General features: G+C 41.6%; 1 protein-coding gene across 5 annotated transcripts in view; it reads right to left on the bottom strand.

Annotated features, from left to right (window-relative positions):
* Positions 1-1,028: 1,028 nt before the first annotated feature.
* Brwd1 (bromodomain and WD repeat domain containing 1) overlaps positions 1,029-16,870 on the bottom strand; it is an 88,216-nt gene continuing 72,374 nt past the window's right edge. For 3 of the 5 annotated variants that reach the window (XM_052158892.1, XM_052158893.1, XM_052158896.1), the window contains 4 exons: positions 15,601-15,827; positions 12,918-13,085; positions 11,840-12,685; positions 7,273-11,357 (listed from right to left, as the gene is read on the bottom strand). In XM_052158892.1, the coding sequence (XP_052014852.1) occupies positions 10,195-11,357; positions 11,840-12,685; positions 12,918-13,085; positions 15,601-15,827 (2,404 nt within the window). In that variant the 3' untranslated portion in view covers positions 7,273-10,194. Of the gene's footprint in view, positions 2,383-7,272; positions 11,358-11,839; positions 12,686-12,917; positions 13,086-15,600; positions 15,828-16,870 lie in introns of those variants that run through there. The other 2 variants (XM_052158897.1, XM_052158894.1) reach the window with 2 other exon arrangements.

Genomic DNA, 16,870 nt, shown 5'->3' with positions numbered 1-16,870 from the left:
GACACTTTATGTGTGCCATCCCTATGGTGTCTTAAGACTCAGACTGCCTGACAATGGTGGCGCATGCCTGATAATCTCAGCATCCTGGGAGGCACGCGGATTTCTGAGTTCCAGGTCAGCCAGGGCTACACAGAGAAGCCCTGTCTCGGAAAAAAAAAAACAAAGACAAACAAAACAAAACAAAAACAAAAAACAAACAAAAGAGATTCAGACTCCAGGATTAGTAGACATAAGTGAGCTGAAGAACAAATGTACCCGGCTTTCTCTTTGTATGTTTGTAAAGCCAATACTTTGCCGATAAAGATACTTGATTTGATTTCTCAATCACACATGAAAAAAGCACTAACAGAAATCTGAAGCATGATTGTAAACTGTATGAAGTGGTGGCTCTGGCCAAGCTTTACATTCACACATATTTCCAGGACAGATTTTAAAAGAATGTTACTCCATTCAGTCACAATAAAGAGACCAAACACTTTAAAGGGTAAATAAAAATATGTTCCAATTAAAGGCCAGAAAGGGATTCCATTATGAAAGGCTGGACAGGATCAGATGGTGACCAAGTAGTCCGACCACACAGCAAATTATAAATTCAAACCTTCAATTCATACTGCCATAATTCACATGTCTCCATAAGACTGATATATTTTCATTTCATGGTATTTCTTGAGGATATAATTGCTGAATAAGAAATTCTATGACATTTGGGATTGGACATTTAAATTTTTCATTAAAGCTCAAAAGAAAAAAAGAAAATCAAACCCATGCATCAAAGAAGAGGAAGGGAATTCTTCCTGTGCTTGTAGCAAGATGAAGATTTCAAAGTGAATTACAAAAAGACACACACTATGTTAGAATATTCTGAGTTGTGTTTTTGTTTTAAGCAGGCATGCAACCACAATCAAGTTTCTCAAGTAATCTGGACACTTTGGCCATACATGTGACTGGAAAATATGCATTACTGTTAATGAACAAATACGCACCCCTAAGTTCCATTTTTTTTTTGATTTACACATGCAAATTATGCCTAATAGTCACAGCTATTTTTAATTGGAAAAACAAACTGTTGAAGACAAGTTTCTCCAGTAACATGATAAAGACTTGACAGTACATTCACAAGTCACATCTGGTGACCTTAATGTCAACAAATAGCCATGAACAATAAACAAAAGTCCACACTCTCTTTAGGCAAAGCATTTGTAGCACAATGACCAGAGGCCAGATTCCTGACACTTGGCTTGCCGGTGAGATTGAAATGAACCTGCAATGTTCACATTCTAACTTTTAAGAAGCAGTAGAGAAATGTAAGAAATAGGATCTAACTGCATCACCTCAAGAGATGAGTGCACGTTGTTCTAATTTCTGACTACAAGTCTGGCCTTTACATCTTTTGCTGCTACACAGAAGAAATAAAAAGTATAATAATCACATTGAGAGCTTTCTTAGAAAGATACATTCCCTGAATTACTCATACCAGGTGGCTATCATTCAGTATGAATTCCAATGTTATAAATAAGACATTAATGACAGTCTTTCCCACACTCCTTTTCAGAAGTCAGTAACATCCCAGGATTCACTCCACCAGTTCTTTTCGTGTTTAGACCTCAGGGATGTGCACTTACATGAATTAGATCCAGTTACAATTCAGCAGTCGTATGGGTTTACTGCTCTCTCCTCTGGAAATGGCCTAGTTTGCAGACTGAGAGTAAACCTTTGAAATTAGCATCGTTTCCCCACGTACCCCATATGCTTCTATTTCTCTAGGGGACCAAGCAGCAACAAGCCAATGCTTTACATTCAGTGGGCCCTTCTGCCTTCTCACCTGACCACACAGCCCACGTCTACCTCCTTGGAACAGCCCGTGCTGTGCCGTGTAGAGCTAACTGGGAGCCGACATCCTACTTTGACTTTCACAAAATTGTTCAAAATGTCCTGGGATGACTTAGGGTTGGGAGTGTACTTCAAGACAGGCACTGGAGGTACTGCCACTTCCGGTATCCTTTCTACCTCAGGGTCATGGCTGGGCTTTCTCTTTCCGGGATCTGAACCGCCTAAGATCTAGCTCCTTTTCGTTCTCTGAATGTATGGGTGCATCATCCTCTTTATAAACACTCAGTAACTTTTTCTTAGCCGCAGCAGAGGCTTGTCGATAGGGCAGTTTTCTGCTGTTCGTCCTAATGCCGACATTCTCTGGTCCTGAGACCATGTCCTTTAGGTTACACATCGTCTTTATTCTATTTGCGGCAACGGTAGCACATCTGCGGGGGACTCTGGCGCGCACCGTTTTTGCTTTCGGGGTGTCACTATGCATCTGCACTGCGTCCTCATTAAGCAAACATGGTCTCACTTTTGTATGGGGCTCTCTGTCTTTACCAACAGATTCTGCAAAATGAGTGAAAATTCATGTAAATACAGAAGTCTTGTCACCAGACTGTACTGTATACATTCCTCAACAGCAGCCCTGAGCCAGTTTTAATTATGTGAACAATTACAAAGCTAACGGTTTGGCAGGCCTATGGCTTCCATCTGCTTCCCTATATGGACCAACCACTGTCGTTTCTTGGCTTGCAAGAATGAGGTGAAAACCTTCAGCCTCATAGAGCTACTCACCTAAAAGTACGTTCAAATGTTTAGATTTAGAAGAGTGACGGCCTGGTGGTGCTGGTGGTGTTGGCGCACACCTTTAATCCCAGCATTTGGGAGGCAGAGGCAAGAGGATCTCCGAGTCATGGCCAGCCTGGTCTACAGAGTGAGTTCCAGGACAGCCAGGGCTATACAGAGAAACCCTGTCTTGAAAAACCAAAAAAAAAAAAAAAAAGTTGGGCATAAATGTGATAGCCATATCAATACACAGTCTGTAGAACACTAAAGTAACACATAGGCATCTGGAAGATTGGCAATGTTTGTCTTTCTCACTGAGTCCCATAAAAAGGAAGCCTTTTGGTCAGCTACTATCAAGCAAGCTTGGCCTGGCTACTTGTCTACGTCACCCGACTATAAAGAATGTAGTTTTGCACCAGGTATGGTGGCACACAACCTTTAATCCTAGCATTCCCACTTGGAAGGAGGCAGGCAGACCTCTCAGTTCTAGGCCAGCCTAGTCTAGAGTTACTTATAGGATAGACAGAGATGCACAGAGAAACGCTCAGAAAACAAAAGGTAGCAATGGCTGCTCTTTCAGAGCCCTCAGCCTGTTCCCAGCCACCTGAAAGCTCAATCTGACATCTAACAAACTCTTTGAAACAGGAGACTATTCCCTCAAGAGGGTTAGGGTTATGTAACTTCCAGTGTTTATACGAGGCTGGTCTGACACAACTCCAGGAGCATGCTATTTCATTGGGCTCCATAGGAACAATGTGCCTTGGTATTTTTACTTTAAGAGGACTTTCTTAAAAGTTGAAAAAGTATAAGCTGGGGTCTCCATCAATACCAAATGGAAAATGAACATTAAATCCATTTTGGGCAAATGCTAGGATATAAGTATGCTATAGAAGTACACTTTTAACATATAACAAAATGAAAGGAAGCAGGTACCCTCTTAAAGAATTCTACTAGTATCAGTCAAATAACTACATCCATGCACTGCATACTAAGAAAACTAAGACAGTGGGTTCATACCCAATAATGTGTATTAGATAAAACCCCATCACAAGCCAGGCGGTGGTGGCACACGTCTTTAATCCCAGCACTTGGGAGGCAGAGGCAGGTGGATTTCTGAGTTTGAGGCCAGCCTGGTCTACAAAATGAGTTCCAGAACAGCCAGGGCTACACAGAGAAACACTGTCTTCAAAAAACCAAAAAACTAAAAAAATAAAAACTGAAAAAAAAATCACAATTTAAAAAATCCCAAGAAAATGATGAATTAGCAGTAGTTATTTCAGATGTGATGGAAGGACCTATGCCGGCAGTTTATCAACCTAGTAAACTCTTAAAAGACATTTTAATGCTTATTTCCAATCAAGAAAGGGGAAAAGCTAAACTGCAGAAAAGTTCTTAAAAGTACTCTGTAAAATGGATTTGAACTTCAATTAACTTATGCCCTAAGTAGGGAAAAGTCCACAATTCCATTTACAGGAACTCCAGGTGATGAAAGTCTCAAATCCAAAGACAAACAAATGGGAACTCCACAGAAACAACCACAAGGGGAGCTGGAGGCTACATGGGGACTCAGCACTAACCACACTGCTGAGAGCACTGCTGAGAAACAGGGCTGGCAAGATGGCTGGCTTCATGGGTAGAGGGTAGAGGCTTGCTGCAGAAGCCTGGAGCAACCCAGGCAACCCGTGCAAATGTGAAATGGTGAACCTGCTTCACAAAGCCAACCTCTGGCCTCCACATCATGGCACGTGCACACACACATTGTAGACACACAACAAAAACTGCCTCTCCCATTTGTGCATTAGCAACAGATTAATGTAAGGTTAGTCACACACAGGGCCAGCTTAGAGGACCTTGAGACATTGTTGCCTCCTGAACTGCTTCCCTAAGCACTTCTGAGTTCACATTTATAGCAGTAATCTGTATTTAGAATGGCTTGTAGTAAGGACAAATACTGGTATGGGCGGGATTGTTTTACTTAAAACGTTACTCCCGCTTTCCAAGGATTATTCATAGTCAAGTGTACTCAGAGGTCTCCAAGACTTAAGTGTAAGCATGGAAGCACTTGAAAATGTTAATCTTCGACGTATTTACAACAAACCTGACAAATAACATGATGTCCAACCCAAAATGGAAGTTACCCTATTCCTGTGTCTGTTACTTGCATTACCAGTGGCTGTGGCTGGCGGACAGTGAATCAAGTGGTTACCCTACAGTTGTAAATGTCTGCTTCTCCAGCAAATCTTCAACCAAGCTGCTACAACTAGAGAGTACTCTCATCTGCACCTTCACTAACAAGGAAACTGAGCCAGCAAACTCCCAACTCTTGCAACGGTGTTCTTTTCACCCTTCCAAAGCAGGAACTTCCAGAAGCATCCTATGAGCTACCATTTCTCTCTATAATGGTTTATAGCCTCCTGTGATTAGGTTCCTACTTCCTGTTCTGTAGGAAAGCTGCAACAGTGTAGGGGTATCTTCTGCACCAGGACAAAAGGATGGTCTGTAATAAGTGTAACTCGTTCACCAGTTCAGTGCATGTCCAGTGTCTAACACAACTTGGCTTTTCATTGCAACTACATCTAAGGCAAGCTTACTGTACAGCTGTGCCTCATTCTTTGAAAATAGTCGTCGCCAATATGGTAGCAGTTATTTTCCCAGCAATGTCTCAGCATTTCGAACTGTGAGCAAGAACAAGATCAGAAATAAAGGGCTCTCACTCTCCTGAGAAGAAGGCTCACACTAGCAATTCTGCTGGCCACAGCTGTCAGTAGGAGAGCCACTTATATGAGATCTGGGTGAAATGCAAGGGAAGCATCATGAGTATTTAAAGACACAATAGCTCGTTGGAATCGTGGCAGTCACTTTGGCCTCCCATGAGCAAGGAAGACCCTGAGGTGCATCCCATGTACTGTAGTTTAAATATGTGGGAGAAAACTTAAAATCTGCACACTGGGATCATAACAGGCCCCTATACTGAGTACTGCATAGCACAAATGAACAACAGCACAAAATGCAAGGATCAATTTACACTTAGAAACGAAAGAGACAGCTTAGTGGTTAAGAGCACTAAGTGCTCTTGCAGAGGTCCTGAGTTCAATTCCCAGCAACCACACGGTGGCTTACAACCATCTGTAATGATATCCAATGCCACCTTCTGGTGTGTCTAAAGACACCAAAAGTGTACTCACATGCATAAATCTTTTAAAAAAATAAAAAGGTCCTTTCAGCTTTGAAACACTGATGAAAATGGACAAATGTCTAAACTCCGTGTGACTGGAGCATGGAGGTGTGCCTCCGCAGTCCATGAAGTCCGTAAGTGACCCTGATGGCTGCCACAGTCCACACAGTCTGTAACTGACCCTGTTAAAATTAGGAAGGTTGACACTTGGCCAATTCAAAGGCTTTAATAAACTGCTTGTGGTAGTTCAGCCTTTAATCCAGAACTGAGGAGGCAAAGGCAAATGGATTTCTGTGAGTTCCAGGCCAGCCAAGACTACATATACTCTTGAAGACAACTGTTCTCAAAAAACGCTCAGCAATTGAGAGCACTGGTTACTCTTATAGAGGACCTAAATTCAGTTCCCAGCACCCTCACGGCCATCTGTAATAACCCCAGTCCCAGGGGATCTGATACCTATCTCTTCTGGCCTCTGTGGGCAGTACACACACACGTGGTACATACATGCAAGGAAACACATAAACATAAAATAAAATGAAATTTTAAAATACTAATAAAGGTCAAAAGCCTTAATTAAAAAACAAACTAGTCTTTAACAAATACTCAGGAAATATAGCAAGTCCACCTATTAATATACTTCAGCAGAGCCTATGGAGTTTTGCCACACTCATTCATATAATGAGAGAGGCAGTGAGTCTGTAGGAGCCAGACTTTGAGGCTTTGACCGGCAAAGTCATGAAGTGAAGCCTTGATCAAGACGACTCCAGGTACGGAAGTAATTTTCCAATCAATGTGATATTAGACACAAGCTTTGCAGATTATACAAGAGATTGTTTAAAAAAAAATCTCTTTAATGTTGAGAATTCCCAGGTGTCCTTAGGAACACTTGTAAGAATTTAAAAATGTTAAGATGTAAGAACACACAACACAGCCCGCCCCAACATTATACTCTTGACTCTGAGTCTTCCCTCAGTGACAATATGAGCTGCATGTGGGACTCACAACTAACCTAGTTAACCAGCATACACTCTACTCTCAGTCCTCCCTCAGTGACAATATGAGCTGCATGTGGGACTCACAACTAACCTAGTTAAGAGGCCACACTGCCTCGTTTTCCCCTTGCTCTAGCAGAGTTGGTTTGGTCAGTAGGTTACAGAACACTGGGCGGACACAGATTCAGACTGCTATGGTGCTGATTAGGGTTTCTGCTTTATTACTCCCTGCTCTCCACAGCCAAAACGGAGGGTCTAAACTTCAGTAGTCACTAACAGGAGGAAGGCCCTACAAGCCCCTTTACACTCCAGCGCATGAGGGGAATTAACTGTGCTCTCTACACTGTGAGAAAACCCAATGGACTTGGTAATAACTGTAAGATATCTGAAACATGTTGGCTTAATGATCAAAGAATTGAGCTGGTCACTTCAACCGTAAAAGGACAAAGCCGAGCCCATCTCAGCCTGTTTGTTCGTTCCTGGCAGAATCAGGACACTGGAGGGGAAAGAAAAACAAAGCATGCCGTGCATCTTTAATGTTCTGCATTCTACGCCATTACAAACCTCAGATGTCTTTTTTCAGTTGACACAATCACATTCAACTTGTAGTGACACAAGAGTAAAATCCAGGTCAATTTTCATATCATACAGTACAGTGATTTAAGAAAAAGACCACCACAGAAACTGGGACTGTGGTGTGAACCCATCCTTACCCCAAAAGCCACAAATGAGGGCAAAGGCGTAGTGACACGTGACTGTGGGCAGTGTAGCTCTCCGGCGGTACTGTATGGACCTGTCTGTAATGGAACCCTCTGGTGGTGTTGAATGGACCTATTTATAAACCTGACACATTGTTGTTCTAGGTCTTGAAGTGCTTTTCAAAACATTGTTTTACTCAAAACCAACTTCTCTAGGAAACCTGTAACACAATTTCCAAGATCACACTAACTTCAGACATTATTTGATCAGAGGTTTTCCACTCTGTTGAAAAAACAAAACAATGACCACCCTAGGAATTACCTGGAAATAGGATACATTTTCTTTTTATTCATAAATTACTACACATTGAGTACACCTTTTAAAATAAGATATAGGGGGGAAATCCTTTTAAATCTTTTTTTTTTCTTAATATGCTTGGTAATAATCTTTCAAAGGAAGTAAAAAAAAAAATCAAACCTGAATACTTCAAACTTCTTTTAAAAATTATGAATGAATAAAATCACAGGACTTTGGACATACAAAACTAGAGTGGGAAATGGCTCCTTTTACATATACACCACTAACTACTTCAAGTGCAGCAGAAGCTAGAGCACTTATTTCTGGACCAGTTCACATTCACCTTATAACTTTCTCAAAAAGACAGACTGATCCTAAACATTAAAGTACATCTGTGCATTAAATCCCTGCGCATTTCAAACACCTAGTGCTCAAATGTAAACATTATAACTATTGTTAATCATCCTTAATGGTACATAGGAGTGTGTCACATATTCAAAGTTAATGTTAGAAATAGCACCAAAACCAAAAGGAACAAAAAAAGGAAAGCAAAACCCCACACATACTTCCTCACAAGCCCACATCTTGAGGGCTTCACAAGCTGAGAGAGAGCCGCTGTCAGCCACACACAAGGTCACCAGGTCCACTTCTGCTCTCTGTCGAACCCTAAGCTGATGAAACCAAGTCATGCTTCTACACAACTGGACCAAAGGTTCAGAAAGGAGTGTTTGACTAGACACTCGATAACCAGTTAACACTTAGTCCCAAAATGAGAACAGCTTTATGTATAAAACCCAAACTTTGTAAAAGAGTGCACATCATATATACTTGTGGATTTTGGGTGCCTTTTTGCAGATAATGATAAACATGGAGTTACAATCCTGAGGGACATAATGAGAATCAAATGCATTTTCAGTCAAAGTCAAAGACAGCTAACCCAGTCAGTGTCTCTTACACCTGTCTAGTAAGAGCTCTATGGAAAGAAGCTTGGCACAGAGTTCTCTGTCCAAGAGAAACAGGGATACCTTCCAACCACGGCTGGACACGTCCCAAACCATCTTATCTCTTGCATGAGAACAGAAAAAACACTGCCAACCATGTCAACTAAAATCCATGAGACATGAAAACAGAGTGGACACTGGAGAGCAGCGCATGCTTTTATCTGCCACCTCAAGAAAACGGGAGAAAAGAGTGGCTTAGTGTGAAACCAAGCACAACTAAGTCAAAGAGCACTCAAAAGTGCACATACCACAACACCCCTTTCACTCATGGAAGCCTTTCAAGGAGAAACTCACTGGGAAGAGCTACACCAGTAGACCAAAAATAATCAATCCATTAAAGAAAAGACCCTGGCTAAAATAGAAGTGTTCTGTGGTATTTGGGATGATGTGACTCTTCTCTTCAAATGGATTTCAGAATCACTGTGTTTCTTCCACTAGAGGTCACTATAACAAAGATTCACTCAGTGGTCCCAAGCAAAGGATGCTTAGGGTGCACTGGGCAGCAAACCTGTGTCCTTACACAAATAGGAAATCTACACAGAACTGAAATACTGTTAGCCCTATGCACTCTTATCAAAAAAACACTTTCCCTAAATCTAAGGCACACAAACTTCTCTACTTCAGAGTAAGATTATGGAAGAGCAAGAATTTGGTGAATCCTAATGGAAAGTAGATTTTGGACAAAAACAATTTGTCAGTAAACAATCTAAAAGAAAATACTATGACTATGTTGTCAAATTAGATCTTTAAAATATGCACTCCAAACGTAAAATAATTTACAAGCACTTTATAAATTCAAGTTTATAAACATGAAAGTCATCAGGTTTGCCTTAAAAGAAAAAAAAGAGAAGAATTTGGGGAAAAAAAGTAGAAGCCATGTCAATAAAAATGACCAGATATATAAGGTATAATGTGTTCTACTCAAGTATCCAGGGAAAGGATTTAAAAAAAAGAAAAAAGTGGTAGGTGCCTTCCCTACTAATCATGGTTACCCTTGCCATGATTATAATATCAGTATGCACATAATATTTATCAAGATTCTGTAAACATAGGTCACATGGATTTTTCTCCTACTACATGGCAGGGGTTTAGAAACTACCACCTCTGGATAAATTCAGAAAATCACTGTGTGACACTGCTACCACAAAAGTAATGCTCACTGGTTTGGATAAGCCAGCTGTCTAGTGTTGAACGTGTCTCCCAACTCTTGCTGTGTGTAGTCAATACTGTCAAAGTAGATCTGCCCCCCAAAATGAAGCATATTTTGGCACCTGTGCTGAATGCTGCTTCAAAAACCAGCAAGTGCAAATAAAAGTAACAGTCATGATTTAGTCACATTCACAACTTTTCATAGAAAAATATAAATATATTCCCTGAATTGTAAACCAGCTTTCACAGTACATTCCAGTCAGCCACTGAGCACGGGATCTCAAGGCCGTAAGGTGCGGTCAGTGAGCTCTAGTGCGGTCTCTATGCTTCTGTCATCTTCCCCATCGTGGTATCTCACCGTTCTCCTACCCTGATTTCTTGTTTTTATTTTTGAGCGCCGAACAACTCGTTTAGCTTTTGCATAGTCCAAGTCCTCCCAGTCATTGTCATCCACACTTAACCTCGGACATTTACTCTGTCTTTGACGTCTTGCAGTTTTGGGTGGGTTACAAGTAGTAGGTTTACCTGTGCTAAGCACTCTTGCTTTCCCTTTCCTTCTCTTCTTCCTTTGGGCCTTCGTGTTGTCAGTACAATCAACATCAGAGTCAGTTACAGATCCAGAGTCTGATGACTTGGGACTGGTGTCAGGTCTGCATCCTGAACTCCCAATTTCTCCAGGCATGTCCTCGCCGTCTACCTCAGGATGCACTCTCCTCCTCTTCACTCCAACCTCTGCTGCTGCCTGTAAACTGGAAGTAACTTGTGCTGTCCTACTGAGCGGGGCTTTCCCATATGTCCTAAGCCTTCTGCCGTTCCACCTTCTTAACCCATAGTTCAGTTCTTCTTCAAAGTTACTCTCTACAGTAGCTTTCTGGGTCAAAACCGACTCAGAAGACAAGCTAATCTCACTATCCGGGGTGTGGCTTTCAGGATTTTCCTGAGAAGGCCCAGCAGAGGAGCTTTGGATTTTAGGAGGTGGCCTTATGCAGACACCGCCCATTTGCCTGTTCTGTATGCTTTTTGTTTGCTCAAAACTGGAACTCCCTTCAGAACCCAAGTCTGCACTTGCATTTTCTGCACTACTTTGGTGTTCAGGGTCAGGGAGTTTGCTCCTACAGGCAGGCTGTTCCTCTGGCACTTCACAATGTGTGTGTTTCTCCTCACGACTCAGCATCACCTTTGCTGCGGTACAAGCAAATCGAGCAGGCTTTTTCCTTCTCCTTTTGCTTCGAGTGCACACACTTTCTAAGCTGACATCTTCTGCATCACTTGTGAGCTTCATTTTGTCAGCGGTCATACTACTAGCACTTCGAGTAATCCTCGAGGGGCTGGTTTTGTCTTTGGGTGACTTCTGGATTCCCTGAAGATTACTTTCAGAGTCACTGGAACAGAACCTTTTCCGGGAAACTTTCTTTCTTTGTCCATTCTCTTGTGATACAGAATCTAAAAATTAAGAGTGTTCTTTTAATATCTGATAATATGAGTTTCTAAAATAATAATCAAATGTTTAACACTCAAGACAATTTAAATGCAGACTTCTTACCGACATAGTAAGGTTTTATTAGATGGCAGAAAATAAGCTGGTCCTTAGCAGTGATTTTCCCAACTAATGACTCTCCCAATCCTCACCCCGACAATGTAAATAGGCTGGCTCAAGAAAATTGTTCCAGTTACTACCATGGTGTGCCCAAGTGCTCATCTCTAATAAAATGCCCATTACCAATATTCAAAGTAGAATCTTTTGTGAAATAGTCAAGGCCAAGACTGACAACTGTTCAGTGACTAACAGTGGTAAGGCACTAAGCATGAGAACAGAAAAGACAAACAAAAGACTAGTACTCAACCAGAAAGAATAGCTGGTTAAATGAAGTCTACAGGAGAGAAGGAAGGGATAAATTAGTGGCCAGGGGAGGGTCTGAAATTACCATTCGCATTGCTGTGTGATTTCTCTCTCACTGTACTGCCGTCAGAATCCACATCAGTCTCAGACCCATGATGTGAGAGACACTGGGGGGCAAGAATGGCTTCCTTCAAGGCTTCAGAAACTGGGCTTCTTTCCACTTCAGGACCTTTCCTCTCTCCACACTTTTCCTCACAGTCTTCTGAATCGCTCAAGATCTTGGCTTTCTTAAACAAATGTGTATTCTTGCATACTGCACTGCTTTCTGGTTCAGAGTCGGCTTCCTCAGAGATGCTATCTGCCCCAAGTTTCTGCTTAGATGTTGAAGGGTCAGCAGTGCTGCTGGGCCCATGAGCCGACCCATGACATCTGGAGTCTTCCTCAGAAGACTCTATTGGACGAGATTTGGTTTTGCATGTTGTTGCAGTGTGGGATGTACATCCATTAGCATTCCAGGTTTTCCTGGCTACTCTCAAGTCACTGTCTGACTCCGAATCACTGATGCTGTTCTGGACAGCATGGGGACTGGACATCAACAGTGCCTGGTTCTGGTCTTTCAGTTCTTCAGTCTCTGACTTAAGGCTCTGATCATCAGAGTTGTGCAGCAACTTTTTCCTGGCCACAGCCGATGCATTTCGATGTGGCAGCTTCCGCCCAGAGCAGGGGCTCTCTGAGCTCGAGTCTTCTGCATCACTCATCAGCTTTATCTTGCTGGCAGCAACAGCAGCACACTTCCGGAGAACTTTCCGGCTGCTTCCAGCCTTATTTTTCAGATTTTCATCTGTTTTTACTGAATTGTTATCAGAATCACTTAAGTAGACTCTCTTCCGAGTGGCTTTTCTGCCACATCCATTTTCTAAAGAAACAGAACCTGGAAATAAAGTAATACAATTAACAAAGTCTTTCTTAGTCCAGTCATGCTATGCTATACATGCAGGCCACGCTGGCCCTCATTCCTATTGTCTGTCCTGCCTCAGCTTCCTAAAGTAACACTTCTGCAAGGATTACCACCTTTGCGCCTAAGAGACACTGTCACAGCTAGACGAATTCAATCATGCATTCAGCAATGATCAGTTAGTTAATGGCCACTCGCTCTCACTGACCAGCTTTTCTCCGAGCAGCTCTTGTTCTGGTCACCCTGAGGTTGCTGCTTCTCAACACGCCACTGCGCAAGGAACACTCTGGAGCTCCAGAACTCGCATTGCTTTCCTCTGAACTATTTGAAGCTGAAGAAGATGAAGAGGTAGCTAAGAAATCTTCCATTTCACTTCCTAAAAATAAATAAATGAATAAATAAAAAGATTTATGGACTCCTCTATCTGTGCCCACATAAGCAAATGTTGTCTTATAACCCAAATATCTGACAGTCTAATTTACACTTGGTGTTCGAGAGATGGAGCAGTTAGAGAGCAGTAGTTGCTCTTGCAGAAGACCCAGGTTCAGTCCCCACTACCCTCAGGGCAGCTGCCCATAACTGCCTATAACTCCAGTTCCAGGGGATCTGATAGCCTCCCCTGGCCTCTGTGGGTACCAGGCATCTATATATGAATACAGAGAAAAAACAAAAAAACACAAAAACTTATTTTCTCTAAACAGATTTATTTACTATGTAATACAATGTTCTGTCTACATGTGTGCCTGAAGGCCAGAGGAGGGCACCAGATTTCATTATAGATGGGGATTGAACTCAAGACCCCTGGAAGAACAGTCAGGGCTCTTAACCTCTGAGTCATCTTTCCAACCCCACAAAAACTTTAAAAAATTAAAACCAGATTTTTAAAATGCTTTAAATGTTTACAAATAATGCTGTGAAGAAAAGGTGACTTTAAATAAAAACCTTTGTATTAAAAAGCATGCAATCAGTATTGCAAATTAAGTCATAGTTGTATATTCAAAAAATGACCACCATATTCTGAGCTAGATTCAGAAAATACTCATTTATGAGTAAACCTCCATTTCAAACATAATTAGCCCCACTAATTATTGTGCTTTCTGTGACATCAAAAGAGGTTTCCATGCTAGAAGGTACAATCATTTTGGGTCCTTCAATCTCAGAAGGCAGTTTCAGATCTACAAGAGCTTCCTGACAATACAGCCGTGGCACACAAATCACATGGGGGTTGGCAAACAGTGAGAGAAAGGAACACTTCACTCAACGAGTAATTGTTTCCATTGCCATTCTGGGGGAATGAGCATCAGACAGTGGACAGAGCCAGTCTCCTATCAACTTGACATGCATTGGGAAAGAGGCCTTCAATTGAGAAAAGTCTCCCTTCCACCAGACTGCCCTGTGGACAAGACTGTGGGGAATTTTCTTAGTTGATGACTGATGTGGAGCTCCTGAGAAAGGCTGACAGAGTCAGGAGGAGCCAGCTGGCAAGCAGCGCTCCTCCATCAGTTCCTAAACTAACCCCCATCAGTGATGGAGGATGACCTGAGTACTCCACACCAAACACACCTTTTCCTGTTCTAGGTTGTGGTATCTTATTGCAGCAATAACCCCTAACTAAAGGACAAACCTGAGACAGAGGCAGGAGGATAAGGGAGCTCAAGAGAGGCCACTGGTGAAGGTGTAGCGCTGCTATAGTGTAAGTGACAGTGCCATGGGAGACCACAGCAGTAGCTCTGAGTAGACCTAGTCTGAGCCTGGAGGATAGGCTCTGCGCACTGCAGAGGCTTCCTTGGTGTTCAGAGAATCATGAGTGCGCCCCAGATATAAAGCATTAAACCTTTTACACTGGGAATCTTGGTTTTGCTTTGGGCTGAACATGAAGGTATATAACAGAAACCAACAGTTAAGAGACTTCAGATATTTTAGAGAAACTTTGAACTTTGAAAGAGACTTGATATTTTAAGAGACTTTAGAAGTATTTAAATGCTTAAAGACTACTAAGACTTCTTTAAAGTTGGGTTGTTTTACACTGTGAAATGAATTTCATATGCCATCTTAGGGACAAATGAGAAGAAAACAACTGAACACAGATGTATCTGTGTAACAAGCAAACAAGAAGTAAAGTGTGCTAGTTAGACACAAACTAGAGTTAATAGAGCAGAGAGCTTTTACTGAGAAAATGCTCCTAACCAGACTTGCCTATATTATCACAGCAAAATAAATTCTAAGACAGAGAAGGTCTCCCAGTCTCCTATTCCTACATACTTGGGGATTCTATAACTGTTATCTATGACATCCATAATGTAAAGTGCACCAGCTTGACCTTTTCCACAGGCCTCTTTCTTCCCAATCTATGGATCTGTTTCTCAAAAGCATTAACCGCTAAATGAAATATTTAATATTGCACACATAAGTTATGATATTACATAACTTACTCTCAACACAAAACACAGCACAATGAAGATGGAACCCGTACCCTCACTGCACAAAGCTACACAGGATTGCATCTGCTTATAGTTATCAGAACAGCAACAGCCCAAAGAGGTGACAATGTACTTCCGGGTATCAGCTCTGAAATGACTATCTGTACTGTGACAAGTTTTTGTCATTTAAAATATATTTTGTTGCTGGACAGAGTGGTGCACATGCCTTTAATCCCTGTACTTGGGACACAGGTGAATCTCTGTGAGTTCACCACTAGCCTGATCTACAGAGCAAGTTCTAGGACAGCCAAAGACAGAAACCCTGTCTCAAAAACAAACCTAAAATAAAAATATACTTTATGAAATACAAATCTTAGCAAAACCATACAATCTTCCAACTACATTAATTCCATCTGTTTCTAACAGTCTACAAACAAAGGTGCTCAAAGATGAGTGCATTCAATTCCTCACCAAACAGCACAGAACCACTCTTGGGTGCTTCAAGTCTGTGTCTTCTCACTCTTTCTAATGATCCTGCAGAATCTGAAGAGTCCCCAGAAGTAAAACCTGAAGAGACACCAGCACTTGTCTTGCGGGTTGCAGACAAAGGTACCTTACTTGAGGTAGACTGAGAAGGAGGACACATCAACTGTGGAATTACTTTTGTCTGAGATTTGAACTGCTTCTGTTTGACATTTCTGGAGAGAGGTATAAACAGGAGAAACAATTATTAGTAAAGCAAAGAAGTAAATGGCAGAAAAATACCAAGATAAAAGTACAATATATTGTTTCTTAATGAGAGAAAAAACATTACATAAACCAAATACTAAAATATGCACTACTAATAGTATTCTGGCATGGATTGTTATTGTAAGTATTTCCTTACTCTAAACTTGGCAGTTATAGTCATTTTGAAGGAATGAACAAATGATCCAATTAAACAGAGGATCTGATCCCAAGAGGAGGAAAGAAAAAAAAGGGGAAAAAAATGTTTCAAGAAACAGGACAGTAAAGCCTTTCAAAATTAAACAAACTACACTTAATACTCACAGAAGTGGATGAACTCCTTAGTAATATAAACTCAAGAACTCCTACCCTACTCCTCTGGTGTGAGGGAGGGAAGGGTTGGGGGAAAGTGAAGGAAGAAAGGACCAATCTTGAAGGCAGCAAAAGGATAATAACATACACCTAAGTGCAATTCAGCAAGGTCAGTAGATAGCATGGTAGGTACAAGAATTCACTATGCATCAACTTTATTCCTCAGGGCTGCATAAAAGATGCAATAGTTAAGAGTACTGCCTGCTCTCCCAGAAGACCCAGGTTCAACTCTCAGCACCCACACAGCAGACCCTCTGTAACCATAGGCCCAGGGGAATCTGATGCCATCCTAGCTTCCAAGGGCACCAGACACACATGTTATACACATATAGACATCTGATACATATATATACATTCAGGCAAAACTACCATATATATAAAGTAACAGTAAGTAAAATCTGGGAAACATTTTAAAAATTACCTCCAGCCAGATGGAGTGGTGCATGCCTTTAATCCCAGCACTTAGGAGGCAGAGGCAGGAGGATTACTGAGTTCAAGGCCAGCCTGGTCTACAGGGTGAGTTCCAGGATAGCCAGGACTACCCAGAGAAACCCTGTCTTGAAAAACAACAAAAAAACAAACAAAACAAAAAAAATCTTTCAATAATGAAGGTAAATTTAAACCACCACCAAGGACACAAAGA

The sequence above is a fragment of the Apodemus sylvaticus genome, chromosome 15, assembly GCF_947179515.1.
Source record: "Apodemus sylvaticus chromosome 15, mApoSyl1.1, whole genome shotgun sequence".
NCBI classification, from domain to species: domain Eukaryota; kingdom Metazoa; phylum Chordata; class Mammalia; order Rodentia; family Muridae; genus Apodemus; species Apodemus sylvaticus.
The sequence above is the reverse complement of the archived record's forward strand: the minus strand, read 5'-3'. Positions and strand labels throughout refer to the sequence as shown.